Source organism: Rutidosis leptorrhynchoides, chromosome 4, assembly GCF_046630445.1.
Source record: "Rutidosis leptorrhynchoides isolate AG116_Rl617_1_P2 chromosome 4, CSIRO_AGI_Rlap_v1, whole genome shotgun sequence".
Taxonomy (NCBI): domain Eukaryota; kingdom Viridiplantae; phylum Streptophyta; class Magnoliopsida; order Asterales; family Asteraceae; genus Rutidosis; species Rutidosis leptorrhynchoides.
The window spans coordinates 166,671,893-166,684,613 of NC_092336.1; the positions used below are offsets into that span (position 1 = coordinate 166,671,893).

General features: G+C 32.7%; 1 protein-coding gene across 1 annotated transcript; it reads left to right on the forward strand.

Moving 5' to 3' along the window:
- Window positions 1–7,553: 7,553 nt before the first annotated feature.
- LOC139840358 (uncharacterized) lies at window positions 7,554–12,495 on the forward strand. Its single transcript, XM_071830624.1, has 3 exons — window positions 7,554–7,944; window positions 8,096–9,463; window positions 10,358–12,495. The coding sequence occupies exons 2-3, from the start codon at window positions 8,154–8,156 to the stop codon at window positions 12,474–12,476; spliced, it is 3,429 nt and encodes a 1,142-aa protein (XP_071686725.1). The 5' UTR covers window positions 7,554–7,944; window positions 8,096–8,153; the 3' UTR covers window positions 12,477–12,495.
- Window positions 12,496–12,721: the final 226 nt, after the last annotated feature.

Here is a 12,721-nt window from a genome sequence, read left to right on the forward strand (position 1 = left end):
ATTCATAATAACTTAATTATATCCTTTATTATTTTACAACTTAATTTTTTTTTACAATCAAATTATCTATTATTATATTATATTTCATATACTTATATATTTACATATATATGTATCTTTTTACAAATATTTGTTCGTGAAACGTCGAGAGTAGTCAAAGGTCAAATAAATCCATCTAAACAGTTCAAAAGTTTCAGGACTCAACATTACAGACTTTGCTTATCGTGTCGAATTCATATAAAGATCAAGTTTAAATTTGGTCGGAAATTTCCGGGTCATGACAATAAACACACAATCCTAAAGCAAGCAAGCTTCCTCCACTAACCTTTAAAATTATTTTTCAAAAACAATTTTGCATTTGTAAGAAAAACCTTTCATTAATACAAAGTCTTTTTGAGAAGGTTATTCTCATTAGTATTTTGATCATTGATTTTGATTGATTTTAAGATTACCCAATCCTTGACTTATCCCTACCATAGAATTGCTAGCTTGGTCCATTTTTCCCATATTCTCAATTTTCCTAATAATAGACAATGGACTTTGATTACAAGATTTGTGTTTGCTAGAGTCGTGACATATATTCATTTCACGTTTGCCTTTTGATGAATTACAAATAATCATTCTTTCAAACTTTCTTTTTAAAGAGTTGTTTTCATCAATTAAAACTTTGTTAAGTTGTCGAACTTTGTGTAATTCTTTCTCCAAAAGTTTTATTTTGTCACGACTACTATCATACACAAATTTAATAGTCTTGTAATCATCTAATAATTCTTCATAATTAGAAGGATAGAATACATATACCTCATTGCAATCCATGCTTGAGAAATCATCTTCTTTGAATGGAGTTTCAACATCTTCTTCACTTTGACCATTTTGATCCAAATCATTCCAAGAACTCATAAAGCAAAGGTCTTCATTTCCATTCAAACCTTTTGCTTGAGAATCAACAACTTTTTCCAAATCCTTTTCTATTCCTTTACCCTTTAAACTCCTAGAGTTTTCTTCTTCTTGTGAACATAGTGAATCCCAACATTCCTTTGCACTTTTACATGAAATTATCTTTAATCTTTCTTCACTAGGAAGAATTCCATGAAGTAGTAAAATTGCATCAAATTGTTTCAAAACATCATTGTTTTGAAATGTTGACTTCACTAGTCTTGAACTAGCTTGTGGTACAAAGTCTCCCACTTTGATTATTCTCCACAAGTAGTAATCCTTGGATTTGAGATAAGACTCAAATCTTAATTTTCACATATCAATATTCATCTTATCAAAGATTGGTGCTTCTTTCACCATTTCTTCCAAGTATCCCATAGTTTGAGTTGATCCGAGAATCGTTGACTCAAGTTTTTGCACAAAACGAATTTTGACACTTTCGCAATCGTTTATAGAGCAATGATTTGAGCAACCGCTCTGATACCAATTGTAAGTAACTAGAGGGGGGTGAATAGTTACTTAATACATTTTTAACACTTTTTCGATTGATCACCAAAATCGATTAACTTTGATCAACCAATTCAACTCAAACTTGATGTGTGTGGTGTATATGTTTAAAATGATAAATGAAGTAATATAAAGAACATAGACACGAGGATTTATAGTGGTTCGGGTGGATGTTAACTAATCCACCTTAATCCACTCCTCGATTACACTAATCGAGATTTGTTGCTTCACTAGGCACTTTTCTCCAAACCCGGTGGAGATCCGATTTACAAGTCTTCAACTTCTTTGGTAGACAACAAACCTAATCTTTCTATCCCTTTGAAAGATCAACTCTAACCTAGATCAACTTGTCTTCACCTTGGACAAGTATTAATCTCCAAATAAGATTAATCAACTTCCTAAGTCCCTTTAAGGAAGTAGATCACTAAGCTAGCCTATGCTTCTACTAATTGAAGTTACAAGACTTATATACTTTGCAATGATGATCCTAAGACAATACTAGGACATACATTACACTAAGTAAACTCACAAGATTAATGATTTTGATTAGCAAGTTTACAACAACCAAATTCTATATCTCTAAGATCATAGAATCTTCTCTTGCTTGATCACATTTGAGTAGTAATTAGAGCCCTTGTGATCTCTGGAAATAAGCCTTTGAAATATGTAAGAGGGTCATCTTCAAATGCTCTTTAATGTTTGCCTTTTATAGTGTAATTCAAAAAATAATCGTTGACACACGGTTGTCTGCACGGTTGACCGTGGTGCGACCGTGTGTGCTCCCGTCCAAATTTAGTATCCGTTGTATAGCCGTTTGACTCAAATTTGAACACCACATTTTGGCACTTTTACTCCTTCTAGCACCTGCAAAAGAAACCAAACATTCTATACAAGTACTATATGCATTAAATGTGTGAGATTTGGTCTTATTGCATGAAAGTGACTAATCATTCCAAAAGTGGCAAACCCAACATTCTTGGAGAAGTGTCTTGATTGATATTTTGGGAAATCTCAGTTTGGTCAAGACTTAGTTAGTCACATTAATGCCTTTGGTTCAATTCTAAAGACTAGTCACTATGTCATTAACTTCCTAGTTTTAATTAATCACAAATCATATTCCATTTAGGTAGAGATTAATTGAGTGATGTCTCTATAAGATAATCATGAAGTACGTAGAGACATTAAAGTTAAGTCATTCTTGAATAAGCAATCACACTTAGTTACTTAGACTAGACCAAATAGACAATTGACTATACTTTCATTGTGAACCATTTTACACTTAATCTATTGGAGTAGGTTAGTTACTTGAATCCTAACTAGTAAGCACATAGCAAACATATTAATCAAGTTGACAAGTTTATGAGTATTAAGCATATTGTCAAGTAGCAATTAATACTCACACATAGCAAGAGGTAGTTATTCTAGGATCAATTATATAGATATTTGCACAACTTATAATTCAAGCTTTTAACAAGTTCAATTACAATATAACATATTACTTGATTAATGTGTAAGCACACATTAATGTCCAACACATGCACAAGGGAAGATCAATCTCTAGTTGGGACTTGGTGACCATCCTAAATGTATCTAAGTGTGTTTTAGGATTACAAGTCATTACTAGTTAACCTTGAGAGCCTTGTTCCTCATTTAGCCTTAATTAATCACTAAGTCATTTCTAATAGCAATTATTGTTTTAGTGACTTTGGCTTAAGTGTGTTGGTACTTGATGATCATACTAAGGATATCTAGATAAGAATTAAGATCACAAGTTGTTGATTAACACTTATGTGTTATGCCTAATCTTGGTTAATTCGTCATTAAGATGTCATTAGGCGTAATTAATCACAATTAGTGTTTTTATGACCAAAACTCAATTGAGTATGGAGAGGTCATCTATTCTAAGCATGTTGAGAAAGGTTTCATGAATTATAGATGTCGTGAACTAGTCAAACTTTATTTGGTCAAAATCAGTAAAAGAGAAAACTGCGGTTGCACTGCGGTTGACCGTGGTGGCGACCGTGCAACTTGTTTTCATAAAACTGCGTTGCAATTCAGTGTGGGGTTTTACGGTTGATTATGCAGTTGATAGTACCTCGACTGTGTGATTAGCTGAACTTTTAATTCCATTCTTTAACCTATGTTTGACTTGGTTGTTTGCAAGATAACGTATGGATTAGTGACCTTGCGTGTTTTATGTTAAGATGTCAGTCATCACTTATGCATATGTGTGTGTCATCATCAAAATATATTCTTTGGTTAATCATCATACTTAAGTTTGTCGTTTAGTTTATTAACCAACATTCAACCAACAGTTTCGATAATGATGGGACATAATAAATCAAAAAATGGAATCGGCGAAAGAAAAAAGTGTTCGAGCGAGAAGATCAAGTTGTCGTACCAGGTCATGATACATTTATAGATCAGGGTGCAGTCACGGATGGAACTGGTGAGCAAAGTGGGTTTGATTTGCGTTCTGGCTTTAATGTTGTCGTACTAGTGTATGTTGATGCTTTTTTTTGTGAAGTCTCGTTCCATACTTGTTTCGATAATAGTTTCTTAAGAAAATGTAGCGGTTTACGAATTGTTTTTGAAGGTACGATGTTGTAGGATGATTTGAAAGTGATGTAGCCAAAATGCACAGAAACAAATGGTTTTATCGATATAGAATGGTACAAGAGGCACATGCTTGAAGTCTTGATGGTGATCCTTGTATTTATTCTGTTTTTGTTTGTATGGTTTCACAAGCTAATTTCTTTTCGGTCCTGATATGATATGATTCATGGTCATATGGTGGACTAATGTTTTACTGTTTGGTATATGAGGCACGATTCTACTAGATGTATACATTAAAACATATATGGTCTCTCTTCCATATTTATAACTAGTTTTATGAGCCCGTGCGTTGAGCGGCATTTGAATAAATTAGTAGTCGATAACGTTAATATTGATACTTATATCAAATGTATAATACAATTACAATAAAAAAAATCTTCTATTTTTTGCTAACATTTGTATCGAAAACATTAGTATTGAATACTATTACTAACACATAAATTATGAGTCCGTCAGTTAGAATCATTTTAACTTCAATTGATAAATAATCGATAAAACACCAAACATTAGCCCCTAAGAATTTGTTTTAAAATTGATAATTAAGAATAATATTTTATGTACATCTATAATTGTATATGGTTTTTAGTAACATTATGTCAAAATCTCAAACGAAGCAGAGCAGACATATATCCAAATATCTATTAGCATTATCAAATAACTATTTTAACTTCAATAGACAAACATGCGTCCGTGCGTTTATATAATATTCGACAAATATTATATTAACGTAATTTTTATAACTTATGCGCAAACGGTAAATTAATTTTATTTTATATTATAAAATATCATTCATAAATAACATTATAATTATAAGGTTAATAAAAAAAATATCTATTTTATAATTTTTATTACAATAAATAAAAAACATTGTAAATGGTTTTCAATATATGACCATTTATTATATATATAAATATTAACAATATTTATATTAAATCAATGTATAGGTTTAATATAAATTTAAAGTTATTATTATATTATTTATTTTATTATATAACTAATTAAACTTCATTATAGTAATATTTATTGTTTAGAAAAGAATAATTCAAATAGTCCCTAAAATAATTTCATAATGATAATATAATATAGTATATAATAATATTAATATAACTATAATATCTATCGTGGTTAATATTAATATAATATTATATGATAATATAATATAATAATTTAAGTAATGAAATATGTACATTAAATTAAATTAGGAAATCTAATAATTCCAAGTAATATATGGAAATAACTAATAGACTGACATGTGGCAGAAGTAAATGAAGAGGTGACACGTGGCATAATTTAACCAGAAGTTGACACGTAGGATTATCATCACGCCCTTTATATAATATATATAGAATAGATTCATTATTCTTTTTTAGAATAGATTCATTATTCTTTTTTAAGTTTTCGTAAATTAATTATATACTTTCATTAAAGATATAATAATAATAATAATAATAATAATAATAATAATAATAATAATAATAATAATAATAATAATAATAATAATAATAATAATAATAATAATAATAATAATAATAATAATAATAATAATAATAATAATAATAATAATAATAAAGTTCTTTTATGCTCTTATTTATGCATGTAAAAAAAAGTTGATAAAAAGTAATGGGTAAAAATAAAAAGTTAACAAATAATACAATATATGTGATGGTAACTTTTTTCATCTTTCTTAGTAATTTTATCAAGAATACTTTTGTTATCACTTATTTGTTTGATTTATCCATGAATATGCTAGGCTAAAAATCTTGTGCTCGCTCGGATGTGAATTTTTTGATTATGGATTGTCTTATATTTATGATTATAATGTTTGATTGTTGATTATTGATTATTATGCTCAATCAAAAGATCCATTATTGTATTTATCATTTACTTTACTTTAATTACATGATTCATTGACTAGTCTTTGTGAATTGACTAGTGATAAACAGGTTATGCTTTAACACTTTGTGATCTAGACACTTGCATATGTGTGTAAGTGGTAGTTAATTATTAATTTGATAACACAATCGAGTAATTGCATCGAGTGATCATTGTGATTAAGATTTTACGTGAGTTTAATCTTGGTTAAATCTCAATGGTTTAATCAAATACACTTTAGTCTTGTGAACAAATTAATGTGAGTTAATTGAGTCAATTGATTGAGTTATACATTTATCAGACAATTAATTAGTTTTAATTGAAAAAGACAATTTGTATCAATCATGAATCATCTGAGTAAGCACTGTTTCTCTAACTAGTATTTCTTTATTTTATTTTATCACATTTAGTTTTAATTATAATTATAATTTCAACTTTACAACCTTTTGCTTTAGAACAATTAATTGTAATTTAGATTTTGAATACCGCTCTCTGTGAAATAAACTTGTGCTCAATAGATATTTTACTAGACTGATCAAGAATAGTTGTCTGAATTTGTGCGTTAAATTGGTGTAGTGTAGTTCAAAAAAAAGTAGTCGTATAAAACACACATCAAAACTTGTTGAAAATCGGGTTTAAAGATGAGGTTGAAAATAGAGTTTGAAGATGAGGGAAGAAGATGGTCAAGTTTTTGTTTATTCGTGGAATTTAAGACAATAACAAGCTTCTTGTTTGATAGTTTAAAGTCATGGGTCGAACCTACCTTAAGAAAAATTAATAAATTTGTTTTTTATAAATTTATTTTTATAAGAAAATTAATAAATAATAATTATATACATGATAATAATATGGAATAATAATTGATAATAATTAAATAATTAAATGTGAAGCACAATAATTTTAAAAAGTATATCATAGATGTGAGTGATTTGATTATGTGTTAATCCAGATAATGAAGTATTGATATAACGTTGATGTAGCAGTTAATCAGTCAATCATATTTATAAAGTAAAATATAGTTAAGAGCGGCCTTATCACTTGAATCATTACAACAACAACAATAACAACAACAACAACAACAACAACAACAACAACAACAACAACAATGGTGTATGGTAAGTAAGATGTAGACAATCATTTTCCTATTCAAGAATAAAGAGAAGTCATTTCTTCACGTAAAGTGAAACACTTCAAGAGTAGAGAAAGTCATCTCTCTCAATGTTCTATGGATAGAGAGATTGCTTCTGAATGGACCTCCGGTCAATAAGTAGGTTAAAAAAGTGTGAGACACCATAAAAATGGTAGAAATAAATTTCTATGAATTTTAAATAAAGTTCAATTTAGAATCTAAGCGACGGTCAAGTTGTCAATAAATTAACGATGACGGTTGATTCATTCAACAAAATAAAAAACACAATAAGCAATTTAATTGTCCTCAGAGTGGTACATTATCATTATATTATATTTTTTATGTTATTTAGGATATATTTTTTACAGTTTTACTATTTACTCATATGCATACATTGAAGATGTAAATTAACTTTAACTATTTTTGGGACAAACTAACGAAAGACACAAATTTGAGTTTTTATTTTCACGCAAACATCAACTGACTCGACTGAGTCACTCACTCACTCAGTCTCTCCTCCTCCAACACCATAAACACACCACCAATATCACCCACCATCTTCCCCTCTTTCTATCTCTGCAATCCTATACGCTTCTTTTCACTAACCCTAATTTCCCCCTTTTTTGTTATTTTTCCATAATTACCCGCTAATCAAACGGCTCATATCTCTCCACGTCTCCATCGTCACTATCACCTTTCTTCATCTTCTTCACCTATCTATCTGTTACCTCACAAAAATTATTCCCCATGCGATTCCCTTTCTAGGGTTTCTTACACATACTTAAAGTTCTCTCCAAAAAAACTCGAAATTAAAGAAAATTTTCATAATTTTTTGAATATGATCATCATTTGAGCTTCCGTTATTTGAATTTAGCACAAATAAGGTAATTAATCGATCTAATTATAATGTTGCGATCTGTATTTTAATGTAGGTATGCGTTTTTTTTAATATTTTGTGTGTGTCATGTTTCTGGTGACGATTAGTACTGTCATTTTGTGAATTTACTGTATTGTCAATTTTTGATTTTGATTTAGGGTTTGTGATGAATTGAAGGAATCTGAATTAGGTTTGCTACAATTTTTAAATTGTTAGATGGCTATTGAAAAGAATAGCTTTAAAGTTGTTCCAAGTAGTACTAGATTAGATTCTGAATTTTCGTCTCGCAGTAGGGAAGAAAGTATATCTAGTGAAGATGTCGAGTTTCGAAAACGAGGTGGTGTTGAATTGGATGATGATGAAGAAGATGATTGTGATTCGGGTGCGGGTTCGGATGATTTCGATTTGCTTGAATTGGGTGAAACTGGTGAGGAGTTTTGTCAAATTGGGGATCAAACTTGTAGCATTCCGTTTGAGTTGTATAATCTTTCAGGGTTAGAAGATATTTTATCAATGGATGTTTGGAATGATGTTTTAACAGAAGACGAACGTTTAGGTCTTACGAAATATCTCCCTGATATGGACCAAGAACATTTCATGCGAACGATAAAAGAGCTTTCAACGGGTTGCAATTTTCATTTCGGGGCTCCAATTAATAAGCTTTTCGAGATGTTAAGAGGAGGATTATGTGAACCAAGAGTTTCACTTTATCGACAAGGGCTCGGGTTTTTTCATAAACAACGACATTATCATTTCATTAGGAATCATCATAACACGATGGTCAATAACCTTGTTCAAATACGTGATGCGTGGTTAAAGTATCGGGGGTATAGCATTGACGAAAAGCTTCGCGTGTTGAATATTTTGAAAAGTCAAAAGAGCTTAATGTATGAGAAAATCGAAGAATTGGAAACCAATTCTTCAGAAGAATCTGCAGAGGGTGTGTGGATCAACAATACGATAAAAGACCATAAACAAAAGCAGGGTCATGTTCGGTCTTATTTAGAACCTGTAAATTTTGGAAAGCCGGACGTGAAAGGAGCATTAAAGGTTTCGGGCTCGAAAATGTCTACCAACAAAGAAAAAGTAAGCCCGTTTTCTCCGGTTGAACTAAAACCTGGGCCTTCGGGCTCATCATCAGCTCTTCACAAACAGCTGAGGGATTATTATGAAGAGAACCCGATGTATGATGTCACTGTTCATCGAGATCATAACTGGACGGATAAAGTTGGCAAAAAGTATAAAGGTTTTAGGGCAGACGAATTCCCCGAATCTTTCATGGGTTTGCATACTTTGGGCAGAAATAGAACTGTAAATCAGTTGTCAGACATAAAAGTATTAACTGCAAAACCATCTAACTCAAGATATACGAATGATTACGGGAAGAAGTATAAACGAACTGAGAATAATCAGATAATTGGCGGTTTAAATCCTTCACAAATAGATATACAACAAGATATGTATCCTTTAGGTGAACCGTTTTGGCACAACCAACTACAAGGGGACCATATGAATCTACCGTACAGGTATGTAGATTTGAATCTTAAGAACACGTGTTTGGGTCTCTGTTTGAAACTGCTCATCTGATGGTTAGTTTTTATTGTACTGATTTACCTGATAGTACCTACAGTAGTATGCACTTCCAGACTTTAAACCCTTGTATTATTAAATAATTTAAATGTAATCGTACTTACAATAGTATGCTTTATTATTATTAATTGTATTTTTAGTCTAGACTACATATATCATTTATCATGTAAGTGTATGGTCATTAAACATTGCATGATGTAAATAAATATATGATCATGAACTTATTCGAGCTCGAGTTCATTTATTAAACGAACCCGTAATATTTAAGCTCGGCTCGAGCTAGGCTTGAATTAAGTTATTACAGAGTCGGCTCACGAGTAGCTCGAGTTATTTACACCTCTGGTTAACAATTAAACCAAATAGTTTTGATAATCAATATTTGCAAACTGCAGCAGAAATATAATTTATTACTGCTAAGCCAACTGATTTGATTTATCTTAAATGGCATGCTTTTTGCCAAGGTTGTAAAAGTCGCGATTCGGGGATGATTCCCGGCGACGAGATGGAGTTGAGTCGAGCGTTGACCAACGTTGGCTTTTAGTAATAAATAAATTAAACGCATATATGTCACACATAAATATTTCAAACATACCACAAAATCCATTTTTAAAAAATAAATTAAAATTTGACCAACTTTGACTAACTTTGAGTCGACTCAGCCTGATTTTGACCGACTTTTTAGTGTTGGCCAAGTTTTTAAGCGTTTTTGGGCGAAACGGGACGGGTTAGTCCCCAAACCGATGTGTCGGATGACTTTTACAGTAGCCAGAACAGCATTTTTAAGGATCTTCTGATTATAAAGTTAATGAATTTTTCTCTGCGGACAACAGGATGGGGATGAAGAAGGGTAGAGCAGATTCTACACAAAGTGGACAACTTGTGGCAGCTGCAGAAGCAATGAGAATGCTTTCAAAAGGTGAGGAAACGGAATCAGATTCATCTGAACATTTTTACGAAGATGAAGACGATAATAATCCTCTGATGAGAAGTAAATGGGCTTACCCTAGTGGTGTAAGTATGAAATCTGAGCCAAGTCGTAAAAAGCCCAAAGTTGGCGGAAAGAATAGCAATACAAATGTTAAAGATCTTGATATGACGTTGCAAAGTTTAAGAAATAACGGTGATTTTCACGTTCCGCTAAGAAAACCATATCCCGGTGGGAAGAAGAAGCAAAAAGGTGAATTTGGGCATGATTATACGACCCTTACACCAACGATTGTAAATGATTATGTTCCCATAAAAGGTCAAATGATTGAAGGTTATGGTCAAGATTATCAACAAATGGTGAATATAAAGTTATCAGGGTGCAATTCAGGGTCCAAGAAACGTAAGATAAAAAATGAGATTATGTACATGGACGAACATGATCAAGAAAATCATGGTCATGGTCCTGGTCAAGGTCAAGGTCAAGGTCAAAGTCAACAAAATGTTGGGTATATTAGAAGTGCAGGGAAGAGGAAATGGGCTGAAGAGATTCCGTTTGAAAATGTGATTTCCGAGGCACCGGTTATTGATATTATCGAGGAAGAAGCAGAGTTAGAAAGTAAAATGCAGAAAAAACCGTTTACGCCAATTACTCCTACCGTTCACACGGGATTTTCGTTTTCGGTCACACACTTATTGTCAGCTGTAAGAATGGCAATGGTTACTTTACTTCCAGACGATAATGTAAATGATAATAAACAAGAAGCTGTTAATGGAGATCAAGGCGGGACCACTTCTGATCCTGATGTGAACCCGAATGTTCCTTCTTTAACCGTTAAGGATATAGTCAACCGTGTGAGGTCAAACCCAGGTGACCCATGTATTCTTGAAACCCAAGAACCACTTCAAGATTTGGTGCGAGGGGTTCTGAAGATATTTGGGTCAAAAACGGCACCTTTGGGTGCAAAAGGATGGAAAGCGCTCGTGTCATATAAAAAGTCAATTAAAAGCTGGTCATGGGTGGGGCCCATTTCTCAAATTTCACCCGATCAAGACATTGTTGAAGAGGTAACGTCTCCTGATTCGTGGGGTATACCTCACAAAATGCTCGTTAAATTGGTCGACTCGTTTGCTAATTGGCTTAAAAGCGGTCAAGAAACGTTGCAGCAAATTGGGAGTCTTCCACCTCCACCGCTGGCTTTGATGCAACAAAATTTGGACGAAAAAGAACGTTTTCGAGACTTACGAGCTCAAAAAAGTCTCAACACGATAAACCCGACATCCGAAGAAGTTCGAGATTATTTTCGCAAAGAAGAAGTTCTAAGGTATTTAATACCCGACCGGGCTTTTGCATATACGGCCGTTGACGGGAAAAAGTCAACTGTAGCTCCATCACGTAAGGGTGCGGGAAAACCGACTTCAAAAGCCCGAGACCACTTTATGCTGAAAAAGGATCGGCCCCCGCACGTTACCATACTTTGCCTGGTTCGAGACGCAGCTGCACGGTTACCGGGAGGTATCGGGACCCGGGCCGATGTTTGTACTTTAATTCGGGACTCACAATATATCGTAGAAGAAGTTTCTGATGCTCAAGTGAATCAAGTGGTAAGCGGTGCATTGGACCGTTTGCATTATGAAAGGGACCCGTGTGTGCAATTCGACGGGGAAAGAAAGTTGTGGGTTTATTTGCATAGAGAAAGAGAAGAAGAAGATTTCGACGATGACGGGACTTCGTCGACCAAAAAATGGAAACGGCAGAAGAAAGAAGTAGTTGAGCCGGGTGATCAGGTTGCGGTACCAGATCAGGGTGCAGTCTTGGATCAGGGTGCAGTCACGCATGGAACCAGTGAGCAAAATGGGTTTGATTTGAGTTCTGACTTGAATGTTGAGCCGTCTGGCGTTAATGAAGCTCCTGTATTAGATAACGAGTCAATATATCAAAAGAATTCGGCCGATCAAGCTTTTAATGGCACCCGAGAGGCTGATCAGAAAGACGTTGAGCTTTTGAACACTAGCATATCTTGATGTTTTTTTTTTAAGGTAAAGTCTTGTTTTCAGTACTTGTTTCAATAATAGTTTTTTTTTTTTTTTTGAAAAAATGTAACGTTTTTCGAATTTGTTTTGAAGGTACGAAATCACGGTATGATATGATAGTGTGATGTAGCAATAACATAGACAGAAACAGATGAATTTTGAGATAGAATGAATGGTACAAGAAGCAACATGGTTGAAGTCTTGATGATGATCAATATGTAGTTTGGTATATACTA

Excerpts from the sequence above, each read along its gene's own strand:
- LOC139840358 (XM_071830624.1), top strand. The coding sequence starts at position 8,154 with ATGGCTATTGAAAAGAATAGCTTTAAAGTTGTTCCAAGTAGTACTAGA. Across the intron at positions 9,464-10,357 it reads CATATGAATCTACCGTACAG|GATGGGGATGAAGAAGGGTA; the intron begins GTATGTAGATTT and ends TGCGGACAACAG.